This window comes from Strigops habroptila, chromosome Z (genome assembly GCF_004027225.2).
Source record: "Strigops habroptila isolate Jane chromosome Z, bStrHab1.2.pri, whole genome shotgun sequence".
Lineage (NCBI taxonomy): Eukaryota > Metazoa > Chordata > Aves > Psittaciformes > Psittacidae > Strigops > Strigops habroptila.
Window position 1 is genome coordinate 86,716,677 of NC_044302.2, and position 21,684 is coordinate 86,738,360.

Consider the following 21,684-nt stretch of genomic DNA (forward strand, 5'->3'; position numbering starts at 1 on the left):
TAATTGCAATTCTGAGCAAGAAAATGAACTCTAGCTTTGTATATTCTTCTGCTGGATTATAAAATTCATGTTTTGATAGGCAATGTAATGCAGTCAGGGGGCTGAGGAAGAGGGTGATGTGATTTGAGCAGGATGATGCAGTTTGGATACATAAATCTTGATACTTCTAGGAAAAAATAAATAATCCTGGAATTTTAGAAGCAGCAGTCTTAGTTTTTAATGCTCTGACTTGTAACAGTCAAACCTAAATGATTAAAGCATTAACAATAAAATAAATTACAAGAAAATTATATAAAAATTTTAAACATTAACAAAGAAGATTATCTGAAAGGAAGGCATGAGGGAACCCAATTCAAATTTAGAAATAAATATTTTAATTTGTTAGCTGTAAAGGTCAGTATAACCTAAGGTTAAGAATATAATTTTATACATTTCTGGTAGTTTTTCTACAGAGCTTCAAATTACATCTTCTGGGCAGTTTTGGACACGTTGGCCATGAGGTGAACTGCATGTTCATTGGTAGACACATTTTTAAAATGATAGTAATCTGGCAGAGGCCAGCTGAGTATGTGACTGTGGGATGGTTTTTTGGAGTTGGTTTTGGTTTTAATTACTATCTGTAGTGCCAAATCTGAGAGGAGGGGGCTCCACAGCAAGAGATTTTCTGACTTGAATTTATAATTTTTAATGATGGGAGAAAGGACATGTATCCCTGAATGCCTGAGAACACTGCAGGTCTTCTCCAAGAAGCGCTCTTGCTAGTTATTTGCCACTTTGCTTGAATAGAAGAGTCTTCGCACAAGGCTTATTATACTTCTGACTCAAAATGCACTGTGTAGTAACTCTCTTAGTTCTGTGGCACTGAGTGCATCAAACTGTTGTTTTAAGTTGTACAGCATTACAAGAAATTTTAGAAAACATTTTTGAGCTATGAACTGTAAGATGAATTAAGCACTACAAATTAGCTAAATTCTGTATGAATAGAAAATGTGCAGGTTAATTATGCTCAATGACTGTGTTTCTCATAGTAGTAATGTGAAGTTGGCTGATGTTTAGGACATGACTGACTAAGGGATATACAGCAGTAGTTGAACAAACAAGGACAGGACCTGCAGTTACTTATTCTCCTTGGAAATCTACATTTCAATGGGGTATTATTTTAATATGAAAAGCTATTAGGTATTTACAGGCACGTGTCTTGAAATAAAGCCTGCAGTAGTATATTGGCTTACTGCTTCTCTCCCAACAAACATGTGCCTGGAAGCCCTGCAGAGCTCTTGCAACACATAATTACCACCACTGAAGAGTCCTGGAGCCTCAAAGGAGAAAGGAAGCGTATTGTGTTAGCTCTACTTCTTCCACCTTTTTGAGGGCTGTTCTACCAATTTTATTTTTATTGATTTCTCTTCAGACTGCATGGAGGGAATGTAGGAGCTCACTGTTGGTGTTTTATTCATACTTTCTTAAATTTTCATGTGGGAAGTGGCTGCTTTGCATTAGGCATCTGTAAAATGAGAGCAGCTGAAGAAATTCTGCCAAAAATACAAGCATATGTCAAAAGACTCCTAATCTGTGGGTTAGTGGTAACAATTGTGACTATGATATGGAACCATCACTTTCAAGTGAGACTAGTATTATGCTGGCAGTAATATTTAATTAGTGCACGCTATGCTGTGTGTTTTGGAAACAGTATGCAAAGGTAAATGGAAGGCTTAACTGTCCTATTATTACACTGAAATAACATTCACCAGTGTGAAGCACATCCACTTCAATAAGCATGTCACAGACTGTTTTGAGTTGCTCTTGAGATGCAGTTTCTCAATGTATTAATTTGAATTTCATTCAGTCATTTGAATATGCTGCCAACGGTTATTTCAAATTAATTTTATGGGAGAATAAAGGAATAAAATTTCACCAACTAATAAAGGAATAAAATTTGACCAACTTTCTTTGCTCATATTTTATGCTGCCTTAATTTTCTGGTTATAGCAAGTAAAAATATAAATATAGTTAGTGCACATATTTGTGTATATTACATTTTCGGGAACAGTTATTAATAAATTTTGCCAGGAAGTATCAGTCACTCAAGAACTTCTGTTCCATTCTTTAAAAAAATTGTATTTTATTTTCAAATTTTTTTTTCATTGTGTGTGTGTGTTAGGAGATATCTGGTTAGCATTCTGGAAAACCAGGTAATTTTCTGTATGGATAAGCCATAGAACTAAATCTTTATTTTGGCCATCCTTTAAAAAATATCTTCACCCTCATGCATGTAGAGTCTGCTCAGCTTTGTTACATACAGCCAGTATTAACTCTTTGTTGTGTTGTTGAATTGTCAGCTCTACTGATTCAAAAATCCAGTTAATGATTTCCCATTGTTTTTTGGTAATGTTTAGTCAGTCACATTCTTGGAGTAAAATCTAATCTAGCTGTCATAGTTGACAGCATAATTACAATAATTCTGTAACTGTGCCATATAAGGACATCAAATCAGTGGAAAATAGGACAAGGAAGTATATTTTAGAACACTTAATCTTCAGCTTTATCCATCATTTTTAATACAGTCTTTATCCAGTCTTTTTCACTGGAGAAATGGGAAGTGAAATCTGGAAGAGTTGTGGCCTTCGTTTTAAAATCAACTATAAATGTACCTTTCCTTTAAACACTGGACAGGACTATTAACAATGGGCAAAGGATTTTTATGTACAGTCTTATGTAGTTAGAGCAGATTTATGCATATGTATTTTTTTAATATTACCTTCTGCTTGATATCTTTTTTGTACAAAGCTAAGCTCTGTGCTAATATGCAACCCCCAAACAACAACAACAAAACAAAACAAAACAAAACAAAACAACCAAAAAACAAACAAACAAAAAAAAAAAACCCAAACAAAAAAACCACAACACCCAACAAAACAAACCAGACACATCTAACCCCACAACAATTAACGAGACACTTTTGTTAATAATTATTTATGCCTCTGGTGACCTCCTAACTTGTCCTATGCATGTCATTTGAAGTTGGCACATCTGTGAAGACAGACAGTACCTATATGGATAGGGGAACCTATGTGACTAAGGCATGTTAGTGCATACACAGCAACTGCAGGGAGGGCCGGAGCAGGAAACTTTGAAGTTCATCCTGTTGACTGCAGCATTAACACCATTGATGCTGGTCATGGAAGTACCTTGTATCTACTGCATTGCCTTCATTTCTGTTTCCCTGCTCATGGCAGAGGTGTTGGAACTAGATGATCTGTAAAGTCCCTTCTAACCCAAACCATGGTCTAATTCCATGAAGTTCATGCAGTTCCAGTTCCTGTGAATTTTAGTAGCCGTCACTGGCACGATGTAATTATTTCCTTTCATAAGGAACTTGAGACTGGTGATGGATTCCATACATGCCACTTAGTCTGTGTTTGTAGCTGTCAGAGACCATACTGACATTTTTAAAATCTTCACTCTCTCATCCTAAGTAGCTTGTTCAAAGTCTTCCAGGGTGATGACTGAAAATTCAGATTGAATGGGAAGCCTGCATGGCAACTGTAGTTTGAACCAGAAGCATTCATTATCTTCTGTAAGAGTTTTTGAAATAGTTTTTACTAACTTTGAGCATAGTGTAAAGCATATGTATTCTTTCATTTAATGGAAGGAAAGAGAAATTTCAGACTAAATGGTATTTATTTAATACAGTATTAGGACAGTTGGCAACATAGGCAGGGACTCAATAGGGAATTACCTTAGTTCCTTTTCAAACAGGTGTACATTTTCACCTTGGCTGTTCTTTGATATTCAGTTTTAAATGGAATTATTCAAGCTTTTGTTTCCAACTGCATACTAATCCTTCAAACTCTGCACTTACCACAGTTTTCACTGTTCCTTGAACATGTCGTTAGCGTTTGCTTTGCTGTACAGTGATGTGATATCTGTTTGTCTCAAAAGTTCTCTTAACACAGTCAGATCAGTTCAGGTGCATTTTATCCTATGATGTTTTGAGTAGTATAAAATTCAGTTATGGAAGAAAAGTCCTTCCCCCTGGGAAAATAAAGTAAAGGTGTAAGACATCAGCATGGTTTCAAGACCTTCAAAAGCTTGGAAGGCTCCTGAGCTTTCCTCTTTTCTCTCAGCCACTTCTTTTTAGTTTGTTTGGATTTTCATATAAGTTATTTCCTGCATGCTATACCATTGTGAAAAAACTTCACGTTCTCTTGAAAAATATCTTTACTGTCTCACCCACCTTCAGGTATTCACAAGCTTCTGCCGGGATGCCACAGATTGTCTTGGGTGCCACAAGTGACCAAACCAACAGGAAGGTTTCTGTTTACGAATTGCTATTAAGCTAAATTATTTTTTTCAGGCTCTTTCATAGAATCATAGAACGATTTCGGTTGGAAGGGACCTTAAAGACCATCTAATTCTAATGCCTCTGCCACAGGTGGGGAAACCTTCCACTAGACCAGGTTGTCCAAAGCCCCGTCCAGCCTGGCCTTAAACACTGCCAGGGATGGGGCAGCCACAATTTCTCTGGGCAACCTTTGCCAGTGTCTCACATGCTTATAAAGAACTTCTTCCTAATGTCTGATCTAAATCTACTCTTTTCCAGTTTAAAGCCATTTCTCCTTGTCCTATACTTACATGCCTTTGTAAAAAGTCCCTCTCTAGATTTCTTGTAGCCCCTTTAGGTACTGGAGGCTGCTTTAAGGTCTCCTAGGAGCCTTCTCTTTTCCAGACTGAACAACCCCAGCTCTCTCAGCCTGTCTCCATAGCAGAGGTGCTCCAGCCCTCTGATCCTCTTTGTGGCCTCCTCTGGGCTCACTTTCCACATGTCCACGTCCCTCTTGTGTTAGGAGTCCCATAGCTGGATGCAGTACTGCAGGTGGGGTCTCACGAGAGCAGAGTACAGGGGAAAAATCACCTCCCTTGACCTGCTGGTCACGCTCCTTTTGATGCAGCCCAGGATATGGATGGCTTTCTGGGCTGGAAGTGCACATTGCCAGGCCATGTCTAGCTTCTCATCAACTGGCACTCCCAAGTCCTTCTCCTCTGGGCTGCTCTCAATCCAATTTCCATGCAGCCTGTATTTGTGCTTGTGATTGCCCCAGCCCAGGTGTAGGACCAGGGACTTGCCCTTGTTGAACTTCATGAGGTTGGCATTGGCCACCTCTCAAGCATGTCAAGGTCCCTCTGGATGGCATCCCTTCCCTCCAGCATATCAACCAAACCACACAGCTTGGTGTCGTTGGCAAACTTGCTGAGGCTGTATCAATCCCACTGTCCATGTCGCTGACAAAGATGTTGAACAGGATCAGTCCCAACACCGACTCCTGAGGAACACCACTCGTTACTGGTCTCCAGTTGGACATTGAGCCATTGACGGCAACTCTCTGTGTGCAACCGTCCAGCCAATTCCTTATCCATTGGGTGGTCCATCCATCAAATTTCCATTGATGTCTCTCCAGTTTAGAGACAAAAATGTCGTGTGGTACAGTGTCAAATGCTTTACAGAAGTCCAGGTAGATGACATCAGCTGGTCTTTCCTTATTCACCAACACTGTAACCCTATTGTAGAAGGCCACGAAATTTGTCAGGCATGATTTGCCCTTAGTGAAGCCATGCTGACTGTCACCAATCACCTCCTTATTTTCCATGTTTTTCATCAGAGTTTCCAGGAAAATCTGTTCCATGATCTTGCCAGGCACTGAGGTGAGACTGACAGGGTTGTAGTTCCCTGGGTCATCCTTTAAGAGTGTTATTTTGACCACTCAAATGATGTTCAGATATAAAGATATCACATAAGAAGATTCGTACCCTTCTCTCATATTTTCTTAAAAATGCTGCATCACCACAATAGCAAAATAATTTATTTTGTAAAAAGTAGGTATTATATAAGAAATTCCACTAATTTTGTGTGTTTATGGCTGTGAGGCTGCAGAAGATATAAATATCTCAAATAAAAAAACGTTTTAAATTAATTTCCACATCTTGTATCCCAAGATTATTTGGACTGAAGCTTAACAAGAACTGCTGATTAAGCGCAATGGGAAAAGCAGAATTCCTCTCTGCAGTATGGACCTTTTCTGGAACTGAGAAGCTACAAGGAGACTGTCAGCTTTTCTCTGTCCTTTTCCTCTCCCTCTGTGTAAATATTGCCAACCTTGGACCCCTCAGGAAGCACATGGCCATTTCAAAAATCTTTTCTTCTCACTTCAAGCTCTTGCCAATGAAGTGGGCTTTATAAGAGTGCTTCAAATTAGCAGTGATCTGCCACAGAATTAAGTCTTCCTTTCTGGTTTCTTAAGCTAGCCCCACCAATGTAATTGGAAACTAACAAAAATAGTCTTAAATAAATAAATGGGGGTGTAGGGGCATGCAAACCTTACCAACATGGTAAGAAGGAGCAGGAAACCTGCAAATGAGTTGCTTATTTGAAATACCTCCTTTTATTATAACTTTTTTTAATTATTAAAACAATTGAACTTTGTACACATTATTACATTACACTTAAACGCCTTATTGAGTAACCAAGAGTGAACAGTTTTACTGTCTGCAATTTTCCCTGTTCAATAAAAAATAAATAAAAATTAACACTTTATTGAAGTGAAATGTGTAGTTTCCACTTCAGCTAGTATCTAGCACTATAAACCAGAGATTTCACCTCAGAAGTGGCTGTTGCAAGCAGTCTTCAGGAGGAGAAAACATTTATTTTTATGACAGACTGCATATCACATTCAAAGTATTCAAATAAAACAGTCTGACTTATGTCAGATGCAATTAAATATGCTATTAAAATTTAAAAGGAACAGAAATTGCTTGTTGCTTGTAAATGTGCAGTGTTTATAAATATCAAAACTGTTTTGTTCTGCGTACTTATCCTAGGCAAAAAGGAACAAAATGTCTTTGGGGAATCACTTTGAGTCTCAAGCATTTTAATTCAAATATAAAATGTAGCTGTCCCCTAGACCAGGATGGTGTGGCGGAAAGAGCAAGTTGTGGGAGTTTGGTAGATGCACTGAGAGTGATGTAAACCTCTTATGCTTTGGATATTCCTCAAAATAAAAGCATGTAATTACTTGGCTAGTTGGAGGTAATGCTTAATTGATTTGCTTTACCAGGCAGCCTACAGTGATGAGTATGTTTGCTTAAAAAGGAGGAGTAGATGTAGCAATTTAAAGGTACACGAGTCCTACTCTTGAACTTAACTTTCATTTTGTGGCTTCTGCATACACAAAGGGATGACGTCTTTTCTCTGAGTCCTGTATGACATCTTCTCCAGAAGTAGATTTGTTGTCCTTCATCGTCACGTATTTCTTCAGATACTTCCTACTTGCTGTAGGTCTTTACTAGTTAATAGAACTAAGAGGCCTAAAAAATGAACTAATGTCAGGTCAGATGTATTGATAGCATAATCCTCAATGCAAACACATTCTGAGTTACTAGGGAGATAATCTGTTGTATTCAGCTATTCTGCATTATCTTGTCAGTGAGCCTTTGGCAGACAGGTGAGAAGTCATTGTAGTCTCTGTAAGAGCTCTGTATTTCCAGGTAGGATGGAGAATTATCTGAGTGCTAGGAAGTTAAGGACAGAGGTAAATATTCTCACCCCTTTCAGGTTTGTATTTGCAAAGAAATACTTAGTGGTAATGTTAATTAATATGATTAATGTTTAATATTATTCTGATGAGAGAAATTCCAGAGGGGTTGTTTATAGATACAGGAAGATTTTATTTATTCTTTACAGTGCAAACAGTAAGAAAATATGGTTGTTTTTTCTTTGTTTGTTTTGGGTTTTTCTGGGGGGAGGGGGCATGCATATTCCCTTCATGATGATCAAGAGACCATATGTTTTATACGTACCTATGTACATATGTACCTATGGACCATGGGTACTGATACTAGTAAAGTACTGAATCACATATAGCTAATAAAATGAAGAGAAAAGGTTTGTATTAGCAAGTTTTCCAGTCAATTAACCATTTACTTTTAGGTTATAAAACGTAAAATAGGATACATGCTATTACTGTCCATAACTTACTTTAATTACAGAAAATAACCAGTCAAAAGAGAGCAAATATATGATGCTTGAGACAGAAATTGATTTATTTTAAGCTGTAAAATTCCTTGCCTTGTGTTTCCTACTGACCTCCCCTATCATGAAGGTACCTTGATGTTTTGCTCCTCTTTTGCCCTCCTCAGCAAGTGGAATATGAGGTTATTGCTTTGTTTGTAGCATTACAGAAAGTAAAACTAGAGGTAGTTGAACACCAAGCCATAATACAGCTGCTGTGATAACAGGTGAAATTCTGACACTCTAAGAGAAGAATGAGTCACAGATGCAGAAAACATTGTGTGATTTGAGGGACAAACAGAAGTGAATACTGATCCACATTCATTTATTTGCCCATGTTCTGAAATTACATCCACAGACATCTGGAATAGAACGAAAAGGTCGGTTTGTGCTAATACAGTGATAGAAGCTATGGGTTTCTAAACTGGCGGGTGGAGGGTGCTCAGATGTTCTTGTTGCTATATTTCATAAACGAAGGTTTCTTTTGAGGAAGTAATGACATTTCTATCAACAGGAGAGTGAATATTTTGGTTTTTTAATGTCAGAGCCATTGGAACTGAATTCATCGTTCCTCATTGTCAGGGCTTCCATTAAGCCAATAGTACTACTTAAATCTAAGTTACACACCAGGGCACTAGCCCTGGCAGTAGGTCCTTATTCTACACATCATTCTTCTCCTATTTGCATCAAACAGAGCCTAGAATGAGACTGCTGGTTTTGCTCTGGTGAAGCTCTGTTAGTGTTTGAATATAGTTGTGATGAAACAAGTGGGATTTCTATTCAGGAAAGATAAATATCTTGTGCTGTCTTTGCAGCCAGTATGTTCTATCTTTTTTCTTTTTTTTTCGTTTTTTTCTTTTTATAGTCAAAATGTTACATGTCCATTAAAAATTTAATTTTAGGGTAAGATGGTGAAAGGAATGGGAGGTGCCATGGACCTGGTATCCAGTGCACAGACCAAAGTGGTTGTCACCATGGAGCACTCAGCCAAGGTAAGGCTCTGTCATTTCTTTCTAGAAAAGTGTTTTGTACTGTATCAAAAAAAAAAGAAGGACAAAAAGAGAACAAAAAAAAATAAAAAGACATCTTACATTCATTCTACTACTTTGTAAAGATTTGATAGCTTTGCTGTTAGTTATTATGGAGGTGCAACAGGGGGCTAGGTTAGTATGGTTCCTTTCCTCTTGTAAGTGAATCATTCACTATGAAAAAAAGAAGAAATATTAAGTTGATGTTCAGAAGCTGCACACAGTTTTTTACTTAGTTTATACAAGTTTAATGAGGGTGGCAATTGCCAAAGCTACAGTAGATGCTACCCCAGAGGTTTTACTCTTTGCCTTAGAGTAATTTGAAAAAAGAGGTTCCCCATGATTAAATACTTGTTATGATGGAAAGGTATTTGCCTTTGAAGTTGCCAATCCAATTGGTACTGACAGCTTAATAACACAGATCTTTTTGGCATGATGAGATGCTGACTGCCTTACAACATTATGTTGTAAGAGGTTAATCTAGAGACTTCTTTGTTGAGGGAGTTTTATAGATATAAACAGTTTCCTACAGAAGGTCAAAGAAACTTGTCATTTGAAACTTCTAAAATGGCACTGTCCAAACTATGAGAAAAATGTAATGAAGGACAAATATCTCAATTTTCAGGGAAGTATACCAAATGTTTAGGAATGAACTTTTTTGTTTTATTCCTGTGTTTTTGTCATTCCAAGTTTGTGGAATATCTGCAATAAGAATTAGTTGTGTGTTGTTCAAGATAATATCCCTGTCAGCATGCATAAGGGCAAGCATAAGGAATTTACATGGTAAACTATAGTAAATATGTAAATATGAAAGCTAAATATATTAACAGTTATGTATTTTTACATATTGTTTGAAGAATGAATTTTCACTTTAAAAAAATGTTATAAAATATAGTAGTTTCACAGTTTATAGTAAGCTGTGATCTCAAGGAGCGCATTTTTAGTAGAAGGGCTGAGTCTGACCCAATAGTTTCTGTGTGCATCTGTGTAAATAAGTAAATTAATGTACAAAGTAAATTCATTTATATGATTCACATCCCTACCACAGCAACCCCAAAACTGGATATGTAATTATCCATTTACTCAGAGAGGTACTTCAGGTACGAATTCAGGTACTATGCTCTAAATAAATATTTATGCTAAATTTCTAGTTATTGTGGAATTTGGTTAAGACTCAGAGTCCACACCAATGTAATTATTCATGCCAGTTTTTCTCTTAAAAGTAGTATTACCAAAATCTTTTTTTCACTGCAGTTGTTTGGAAGTTTTTGTCAGCAGGAGTACAGAAACCTGAAAAAGATGGAAACATAGATATGTTCACTGTTACAAACAGTCCAGGCACAGACTTATTTTTATTGGTATATGTATACCTGACTTGGGCTCTTAAGTACATGGGATGCCTGGTGAGCCAGTTGTAGGCTTTCAAAAATTATTTCTTCTGCTTTTGTGAGAATGCACTGCAAAACTAAACTATATGCATGATTTTTAATTTTATTCTTATTTTCAAAGAAGGTATTCTTAGCACTCTTTCCTCTTACCTAGCTGTTTTGCGGGTCTTCATACTGCTGCTTCTTATTTGCTCATAAATGAAGATGATACGAAATATGAAAATCTTATATTTGAAATCCAAAGCTGCTCTTAAAGTTTTCAGGTGCTCCTGTTTTGTTTTCTTTTTCCTCCATTTTTTTTTTTTTTTTTTTTTGAACACAAGCAAATATAGCACATGTGAGACCAGTTCTGAAAGACAGAATCTTTTTGTAGGGGTGACTGTTCGTTACAGAGCTGATTTTATATTCACAGCTTTCTAATTCTTTACACCAAATATTTTCTCACAAACTTACTGCATCTGTATCTATGCATCAGGGCAACATTCTTCCATCCTACTCAAAGCCCAGCATGCTACAGAGTGAAAGAAATGTCTGCATGTACTGTGACAGTCTGTGGTGTCTGCTGGTTTTTTAGCATAGGGGCATTTTTGTCATCTTACTCTCCAAATAAGTAATAAGAAATCTGTCATTAACACCAAAGTCTCGTGTAAATCAACAGCAGTCAAGATTTGATGGATGGAAATAAAGTGAAAGGCTTGGGATGTACACAGTACTTTCAATGGACATATTTAAGAATGGCTGCAATAGGTAGTTCTTGCAGCCAGTTTTGTCTGATTTGTGATCTTGTGAAGAATATTTCAATCCTTTTCAACTTTTTTTGTGTAATAGTAATGGATTGTTAAAAAGTAAAATAAGTTTTTAAGAGTTTAAAAGTGCATTCTCCTTTCAGTACACGTTACAGTTTTTAAACATAGGGATAGGCTGAGTCCTTGCAGGGGAGGCAAAATGTCATTTAACTTAATTATGAGGGTGAAACTAGAATCTGTCTTAACACTGATAAACTCTGATGATGATACACAATATATTACAACTAAACCTAAATATGCTCTGCCCCAAAATATTTGCATTTTTAATTACTAAAATTTTTACTTGTAATGAAAACCAAAAGGTACAGAAGAAAGATGACAGAGCATAAAATTAATTTTGTATAAGATTCTTTGGCTTAAGAAATGCTATTTTGGAAGGGTGACATACAAACAAAAAAGATAATAACGGCATGGAGGAGATGGATGCAGAATGCTAGTCACTGCCTTATAAAAGAAGTAGGAGTAGTTGACTGAAATTAGCAACCACCATGTTTAAAGAAACAAGAAACAGTCAGCTAATGAAGTTGTGGATGATTGGCAGGACAATGCAGGAGCTCAAAGAATTGAGTTTATATGAAAGGAACTAAACTGTTTTATGATCTTAAGTTCATCAGTGACAATTAAATAGCGTTGCCCAAAAGCAGTCTCTAGCTCAGAAAATCTATACATCACAGCATGGCAGGAACCAGGAGCGCATGTCTGTGGAAGGATATCTCAATTTTTGCTCCATATGCTTAGGCCACTGTGAGACACTTTGCAAACAGACCTTAAGTTTAATTCATTAAGATATTTCTTCATGTACTTTTTGCTAAATTAGTTTTTTGTTTATAACCATGAAGAAAAATAGTATGATGTAAGGTTGTTATTTGATCTTTAAAAAGTCACTGTGCATCTGTGTCTAATCTGCTAAATACTGCCTAAGAGAAATAACAGTCAAGTTCTTACCCTCATAGCATTATTGACATGTTTTGCAAAACATAGTAAAGTAATGGCTGGTAATTGTTCCCTGTTGTGAAATGAGTTGTCTACACTATTCAGAAAAAGAGAATGAAAACTAGTTTTAAGCACTTGATTTGGACGTGACTGAAACATGGAGCACTGAATTGAAAACTCCTTCCTATCATTGTGAATAGTTTTGATTTTAATGTAATGTATTGTGGAAGATTAAGGACAGTTTTGTTCTTCAACAACAGAATTCTTTAGTTAAAAGAGACTAAACACCTTAAGGCTTTACGTATTTACACAACAGTCTTTTCCTTTATCTGAACAAATCCTGTATAAACTCAAGATGATAAAAAATCATGCAGTTCCATTTGGATTCCTCTTCTGTTAGTGCCCTGATGAATGTCTTTCAAAAATGGCCTTCTATGCCAACTGGTAATACAATGATCTTCAGCTGAAATGTTAGGAAGATGGAATGTATCAGTTCTCAGGGTCACAGGAGATATTCAAGCTGTCACTTCTGCAAGTCCATACATTTCAATCTCAGTTGAAGATACGCTTCATTTCATATGACTGAAAAGTATACCTGATATCTTTCTGAAGATATTACAAATAGCACAGGTTAATCTTGGCTCTCAGGCAAAGCACACAGGAAGGTCCCCAAGATGGATGAGATATAAGTAGTTCAATTGAAAGTGACAGTGGCAAGTCATTATTTTCATTAAGAGTGAGGGAGTTTCATCAGAGTAGTTGCCTTGATACCTGATGTGGATCTTGCCAATATAATTAGAATTAGAATGAAGAAATAGTTCTTCACAGAAAAAGATAAATTCAAAAGCTCGTGGATTGCTCATTTTGTTATCACTCAGGAGTCAAACTGGCTGAGAGATGGTTCCTGAGTTTATATTAAGCCTTAAGGCAAACTGATGATTGTCAATTTAGAAAGTATTGGATTCAGATGGTTAAATGAGACATGTAATACTCTGAGAGTTTCAAAATGCATAGATGAAAATTGATAATTAGGGAAAAAATAAAAGCATATGATACTGGGAGAAACGTGTACTTAATGCTACCTCTGTAAAACGCCTACAAATACTGACTGAAAATATAATGATCCATCACTTTTATATCCATTCAGAGCTTTTGCAGCCTACATTCATTTAACAGGATGTAAATCCACTTGTGAACTCCTATTAAAAAAAAAAAGAAGAAAAAAAAAGGAAAAAAAGAAAAAAAAAAACAAAAGAGAAGGGAAAAAACTCCCCAAACTCACCACCCAAATCTTGATGTCAGAAGTTATTCCTTCTCAGTATGTAGTATTTTTTCCAGGGTTTAGAGGAACTGGTATTTAATGCCCCATAAAAAGAAATGCCTTAAAATAAATCCAATTATATATATATATAATATTTTCCTTTATAGTTGCATGCCTATTTGTTCTGTCTAAAATGGAGATGTAACTTCCGTGTAGAACTTGAAGATGAGCATATTGCACTCATGTCTTATGCTTTTGGGCTTTCCTGGAGAGATGGAGAGACTGGGAATGCAGTGTGGGTAAAGAATCTGGATTTAGTATTTTCAGAGCATGACTATGCATTTGAGTCCTAGGGATTTGAAATGCTTGTGTGCATGGCTGATCGTGCACATACTGTTTGTGATAAAGTGTAAGACACAAAAATGTCATACCTGTAATGTCTTTCCCTAATTTTTGTCCTTCGTCAGTGAGGTCTTAGCACGTATCTCTTATCCTCACATTGCAGCAGGAAAGAGAAATTATTAAACAGAAGAATACAGAAGTTCTAAACTCAGGAACCCACTCAGTAGTACAGTGAGATTCTTATTACTCATCTCCCTCTATGTGGGATTTAAGTAATAACTGTCCCAAATTGCCAGAGATGTAATCTGCCATAGAAATTAATTCAAAGAGTGTTCTGAGTATAGTGGATGTTTCAATAACACTGAATGGCTACAGCTGTGATTTTCATGTACGTATTTGAATTCTAAGTAAGTTGTGTTGGTTTTTAAAATTAACATTTGTCTTTATATTGTTAAACACAGGGCAATGTCCATAAAATCTTGGAAAAGTGCAATTTACCACTTACTGGGAAACAATGTGTAAACCGCATCATTACAGAGAAGGTAAAGTACTGTTCTTGAATCCTTGTCAATATTTTCCTTTTCTCCAGTGCAAGTACATGTGAGCATCTGATAGTGCTGCTGCTCAAAGTACATTAGTGGATCTTTTCAGCAAAGGATAAGTGACTTACTTAAGTTTTTTTCTGCAGTCATACTTTTATTATCAGTGTTTACATTTTTAAGGGCTTAGAGTAGTCCCTCTATGACCCATCTGTCATACTAAATAGAATTCATCAAAGGTGCTGATGTAGAATTTACTTTCTCTTGGTGGTATATTGCTATTGTAATTTGAAGCGTCAGTTTCTTTTTTTTTTTCTCCTCCACAAAGTAAGGGAAAACAAATGAAAACTGAAGTTTTTCCAGTCTTCTACTAACTGACCTCATACAAATGTAAGGTACAAAAAAAATTAGAGGGAACGAGGACTGATTGATAGAAAATAAACAGCAAACAGAATTTTCTCTGAGTTCCCAGTTGTTGTATCTGGTTGCCTTATTAGATGATGACACAAACATACAACAATATTTAAATAGTGTTACAAATTCTGTTTCTTTTCTACTAACTTTCTCTTAAAAGCTCAGCTTTTCTTTTAAAATTTAGAGGAGCTATTGTTTTTCAGTCCTATAAATCAGTCTCATGCCCAGAGGACAGCTGGACTTAAGTACAATTCTGTGATAAGCTTAAGTCTTTGCTTTAATTTCAAGTTCAGTCTTCACCAGTCTTTTGCTACTGACTCTTTTTTTTAAAAAGGAAAATCACTATAGACCTTATGGTTTCCCTGGCAACTAGCTTGCAACCTGTCTATTTCCCTCTGATAGGCACCGTTAAAGTGCACATCATTTTACATGTGTTTTTATTTGATGCACTTGTGAGCCTTGCAAGTGGAAAGAACAACCTTTGCTCCTTCAGCCACTTCCTCCAAGGCTTTCTATTAAAAATACAGCAAGAAATCTTCTCTTCCACTGCTAGCTTATGGAAATGCTAAAACTTGTACTGGGTGTGCAATAGGTGTTGGAAAATCTTATAATCTGATGAAGGTGATCAACCACACTGTACCTCTCTACTGGCCTTAAAATGAAATAGAAGAGTGAGGAAGGCATTGTCTTTTCCTGTTTTCCTGCATGATCTCCTGGTGAGCATTATCTTGCAGCGAAGAACGTCTCAGCCGTTTCTTTTGGACCTAACATTTCTTACCAGATTGGTTGCAAGCATGGTCCTTATTTTGTGCAGTTGCACGCTTTCCCCACAAATCTAGTCTCAGACTCTAGATTATTTCACGTACAAATAAAGGCAGCAGAAATCTTAACTGGTCAGTCAGAAAAGTGAAAAGTGAAACTCATTGATAATGGCATCTTTTGTTACTGGCAGAATGCTGCCTACTTCAGCACACCATTTTGTACAATATTACTACTTACATCCTCATTTTCTCATTATTTGATAATAAAAAATTGTGTGCTATTTGAACCTGACAGGCTGTGTTTGATGTGGACAAGAAGAAGGGCTTGACCCTTGTGGAAATCTGGGAAGGACTGACAGTGGACGACATCAAGAAAAGCACTGGCTGTGACTTCGCAGTAAGTAATTTTACAAACAGATATAGTTAGTCTGGTGTCAGAACGTATACTCTCCGCAAATACTCATCACATGAAGTCTTGGAGACACAGTAAGTTTCCTCCTTACAGGTAAGGGCTGGTTAGATTGCCTGTGGGATTTACAATGAAAATAGGAAGACAATTTAGGGCTAATCTAGTATGATTATATTGGAAACATTAGAAGCTAGGATGAACAGAAGAGGTGGAGAAATGACTAAAAGGATGAAGTGTAAATGGAACTTTCATGATGCTTTGAAGAGAGGAGCTTATTCATATCTGGGAGGTGGATGAATATTTATTTTTCCACTGTGTAAGTTAGTTTACCTGACTCTGTTGCTAAGTTTTCATGCTATCTTTGGGTGGGGTTGTGAGTCTTCTCAACGGGTAGCTACACATCACTCTCTGTTACTGGTGCCAATCAATTAAGTGCTCTGCTGTTGATATCTTTGCTTTTTCTCTCGCATTGCCTTGCACAAATGAAATGTATGCTCTGCATCAGTCTAGAATGCCACTGACTTTTGACTTTCACTTTCATTCTGAAGTCTTACTCAATGCTAACATAAAACTGGTTTATCAGTGGGAAAGCCAGTGGAAAAGCTGTAGCGCACTAGACTGTAACTGATGGTGTATGTGTGTTTGAAAACATGCAGCTTCTTCATGGTCTGCTACATGCATATTGCAAAATTTTTTCTTCCATGATGTGAAACCTCTTGAGGCAGGTCAGCCCTCCTTCGGCAAGGACAGAGCGTATGGCAGTGTACAAACTGCTCTAAAAATAGTTGGGGAATATCTGGTAATGAAGTGCTAATACTCTTCCTGTTTGCAGTTACTTGGCAGAGCTAGGGCACACAATTGAAAGATTGCAGAGCAGTTAGTATGTGAAAGAGTTTGTTATTAAGGGTTAAGCATACTACTGGTAGTAAGTAAAACTATCTGAGGAATGAGCTTGTGGAATTTCTTACATTTCCTGTGTTCATAAAAGAGAATTTCTGATAACTAAATTAGATAGTGTATGGTTTTCTTAAATATTCTAAATAAAGGACTGTTTACTTCTGAAAATACATTCATTTATCTGAGAACAATTGTTTAGTTAGAGACAAGTGTCCTGCAATCGCAGAAGCAGGAAACTGCTACAAAATCACTTTGCTTTTTTATTAATTTTCCATGTAACATTTTATAGATGTCATTGTTATTTTTTAATTTACACTGGAAGCAACTTTCCATGTTCAGCAATTCTGTGTTCAAAAGAAATTATTCCTTCAGCATCTGGGAAGGGTAGGGAGGAGAATGGAAAGAATGTAAACTTCACGGGTTGAGATAAGAAGGATCCAATAACTGAAGTATAATATAAAACTACTACTGCTGCTAATAATGATAAGGGAGATAATAAGGGGAGATAATGTAAGACTAAAATGGGAAAGGAAAAAAACAATAAACACAAGCGATGCACAATAAAATTGCTCACCACCCGCTGACCAATACCCAGCCAGACCTGAGCAGCTATTGGTCCCTTCTGGTGACTCCCCCCAGTTTCTATACTGGGCATGACGTGCTGTGGTACGGAATACCCCTTTGGCCAGTTTGGGTCAGGTGTCTTGTCTCTGCTTCCTCCCGGCTTCTTATGCCCCTCCTCACTGGCAGAGCACGAGAGACTGAAAAATCCTTGATCAGTATAAGCATTACTGAGCAACAATTAAACCAATCAGCATTATTCTCGGACTGAAGCCAAAACACAGCACTGCACCAGCTACTAGGAAGGAGGAAAAAAAAAACAAAAAATCAACCTGTTACAACTGAAACCAAGACAACTTTCTAGGTTTGTATCTACTGCAGTCAGGCACTTTGTTTTGTCCTTGTATATTTAATTTGGAGATGAACTTCATGATTTAAAGGTATGATGTTTAGTAAGCATTTAAATAGACTGAAATTACAGTAGACACCAGTCCTTTTGTATTCCAAACCTGCTTTTTGGAAGCAGTGAATTCTTTTTGGTTCAGGTGACCAGTATATACGTCTTTAATTGAGAATGAGTTACTCAAAATCCAGCAGCCTATGCTCAAGACAGTGAAAGCAGAAGCAACCAAAGAATTCAGAGAAAGGAATGATAAGCTTAAAATGATGGGCTATGAGATTAAGCTTTGCAACAGCATGGCGGCTATGACAGGGGAAGGCTATTAGGACCAAAGAAAAGATTAGCACCACCCACTCTCCCTTAGTACTTTACTGTAGATGTTGCAAAACAGTGGTATAAATTTTGAATCTTCAGGGTAGCCTGAAGTTAGCAACTGATGAGAGGTATTGCAACAATCTGCCATTTAGGTCCCTGGGATCTGTCTCACTGGGATCAGAAAGGGACATTTCACAGGCACCATTTCCTAGTTCTCCTGGAGGCAAACTGGTGCAGTCTGTTTTGTACAGCTGCCACGGTCAAGCATGAAATCATGAGCTGCACTAAAGGAGATGTGGGCATGAAAAATGTAGATACTGCTTGGTTTATGCACTTTTATATACTTATCTTAAAAGCATGCAGCTTGCATAAATGCTTGCGAAGCAAATCTTGCTTGCAGGGCATGTGCCTCTGCCAGGAAATGTGTGTGGGTCAGTGTTACGTACTGATTGCTAAATACGAAAGTGCCTGAAATCTCTATAGCACTACAGATAGAAAGCATGAACCATAATGATTTCTTTAATAAAGCAAGCAGCATCCTTGGTCCTTTTTTCCACGTTTCAGGACTCTGCCTTAGGCTTCCTTGCAAGAATAACAGTTGTGCTTCTGATTATTTATGTTCACTGAACGAGACATCTTGTTCTTGTTTATATCAGTGACAGGAACTTTAGTGATACTGTGTTGCTACAGTTTTTTGGATCATATGTTTTGCTAGTTTGAAGCAAATGATGGGTGGAAAATGAAGAGTTGACTCTTTTCTAGCAGCTTTGTTCCATGGGTGCAGTGAGTGATCTGAACTGAAACAAACATCTCTCTAGGTTCATTACAAGTGAGATTGTAAGGGATAGCTGTAACTTAGTATGTAACTATCTGCCCCATGCAGACTACTCTTTTTTTATAGCCTATATAACTCCTATAGTTCCTACTTTACAGCCTATATAGCTTTCTTAGAGACACATTCAGCTGTACATTCCCATTTTCACAGCCTGCTTACTTATTTGGAAAAACATCTCCTAAAGGATGTTTGCAGCAACAGAATCTCAATGAAAACGTGATTTAGAGTTAACAATCTTTATTAAAGACTGGCATCACATAAAAAATAAACAATTCACCCTCAATTTTACTGTGCTGTGAAGACAAAGATAAGACTGGCTTATCTTGCATGCTTAAATCAGATTTGCTGTAGCCTAGCATATAGATCACCTTGGCAGGTAATCTGTTTGGGCTAGTACTAGTTTACATAGTTGAGGACACCATGAGAAAACCATACTTCTGAATTTGTATTTCATTATAAAAATAATCACGATAAGTCTATCTGGGTAAACATTCTCCTCTTTTTTCTTTTTTTTTTTTTTCTTTATTTAAAAACTCAGTTTTACAAAATGATCTTAAAAGATAATAGAGTTCAGGAAAAGCATCTGCCAGTGACTAAAAGAAACCCAGAGGATATGGTTTTATTTTCTAGAAGAACATTTTCCTTTGAGGAAACAGGCTGTTGAGGGTTGAGTCTATCTTTAAATGAATGTTGTATTTTTTCCTGATCAATCACCCTGTTCCAGGGATCGAAGGATTCCGGGTGGAGAAGGACGTAAGCCATGCACGCACACACACCAAATTGCTAGAAAGTTTATTACAAGATCCAGAACAGGTATAAAATCCAGACATATTGCCAGCTAGAAAGAGAGATACCTAAAGGCTACCAGAAACTAAGTTAGGCACAGATTCTGACGGACCCACACACTTATACAATGACCAAGTGGCCAGCTCCAGGGTTCATCATGACGAGATGGGGTGGCCGGCACTACTTTGGTGGGCGTCCCCACAGAGGTAGTGATGACCATAAAAGATAGTTGGATCCGCCTCCTTCTCGATCTCTTTTGAACCCCGGGCTTTTTAAATGCCAAAAGTGCAGACTCATCCTGATGCAGGGGGCCAACCTGTGTCAGGAGCAGTGGCCTTGCTTGCTCTTTTTCCCCGCGCACACTCGTGCTAACGCAGGGGGCCAGTCTGCGCCAGGAGGAGAGCCCTTGCCGGCCCTTTGCTATACACACTCATTCTAGGCGATCGGTGTGGTCCACCATGGACCAGTTTCACAGTGTTAGATCCATCTAACACACACTCCTACTGCAAAAGTCAAATTAGGAACAGAGTTTTGTACAAAAGTTGATGTTGGAATTGTGGTTTGCTTTTATCTGCTATTTCAAATAATTAGAAGGGATAATAATTAGTTAATAAATAGGAGGGATAATAGTTAATAAGGGATAAGCAACTTTATTTTAACAAATATGCTAACGCTAGTCATCCTTTTGTTTTGGTTTGTGTTTTTTTTCTCTGATTCTTTACATTCCTGAACAATAACTTGCTTTTGCACACCTGCTGAGGTCATTAGAAGTTATTAGGACTCAGCATCATTCAGAACCAAGTCTTGAAAGAACCGGATCTTTATTGCTATAAAGAAACAATCGTAAATAAGCATAGGGTTGTGTTGTGTAGCCGAAAGGGTAGTTTGGGTTTGAAATCAGAGTCAATGAACTTGAATTGCAGGAAATCGTGGAGGCTCTGTGTCCTCTTACCAGTTTGAAGGCTGTGTACAGGACTGCCCAGGCAAACTCATGCCTACCTGTTTAATGTAGCAAAGTATTGTGAAGCTTCCAAGATAAGCTGTTCTTCCTATAGGCGAAATAATATTAAGAATGTGTTGCTTAGGAGGTACTGTAAGAAAGTAGCAACTCTGCGACTCTGTGTTGTAAAAGAGACGTCATTAAGCACATTCAGCCCTTACCAAATTGACTGACTCTTCTGGGATTTAAAAGTCAGGGGGCTTTCTGCATTTCAGACTTGATTAGCCCTTATTTTCCAAGCACAAACCATCCTTTTTTTTACATTAGCAGTTTTATGCTTATTTAATCACATTTTATTTAGAGTAAACAGTTGCATTTGGGTCCAGTTCTGAGTGGTGCTGGGCTCTCACCACCTCTACTATCTTCAGCAGACATTGTGGCACTTCAGCAGTCATGGAGATCAGACCATGTCTGAAGCGGACAGTGATACACACAAATGACAGCTGTTAGCATCAGATGTGCAGACATTACATTTAGCATAATATGCTCATTCAAATGTAAACGACTTGAGGTTTTGATGGCACCAAAATCTACGTCAGCAGAAAAAGAATGATCTCCTCCAGTAATTGGCTTTTGTCATTATTTGCGGAATACAGATTTTAATGGTGCTATCCTCATCCTCTAGTTTTTGCCTTTACTTCAATGGAACTATCCCTGCGTAAGGCAGAAATAGGCACAAATTAAGTGAGGCATGTAAGCATTTAGAGTTAGAAATGTTGAAATATTTCTGGAGTTAGTCTAGAAAAGCTGGTGCACTCAGGGAGTTTCTCCATCTCCTCTGCACTTGTACCTCTTACATCTATGTATTATCCTAGTTCAGACACAACTTTGAAAAATCAATGAACAGTTTCCATCTACAGTTTCCATCCAAGCATTTCATTAGCATTTGATACAGTAAACACATTCTTCATGAACTAAGCTTTTCTTGGTGGTTATTCTCAAAA

General features: G+C 37.3%; 1 protein-coding gene across 2 annotated transcripts in view; it reads left to right on the forward strand.

Moving 5' to 3' along the window:
• The window catches only part of OXCT1 (3-oxoacid CoA-transferase 1), a 92,194-nt gene that overhangs the window by 65,397 nt on the left and 5,113 nt on the right, over positions 1-21,684 (forward strand). The window contains exons 14-16 of one of the 2 annotated variants that reach the window (XM_030511885.1): positions 8,968-9,057; positions 14,285-14,365; positions 15,833-15,934. In XM_030511885.1, the coding sequence (XP_030367745.1) occupies positions 8,968-9,057; positions 14,285-14,365; positions 15,833-15,934 (273 nt within the window). Of the gene's footprint in view, positions 1-1,189; positions 2,157-8,967; positions 9,058-14,284; positions 14,366-15,832; positions 15,935-21,684 lie in introns of those variants that run through there. The other variant, XM_030511886.1, reaches the window with a different exon arrangement.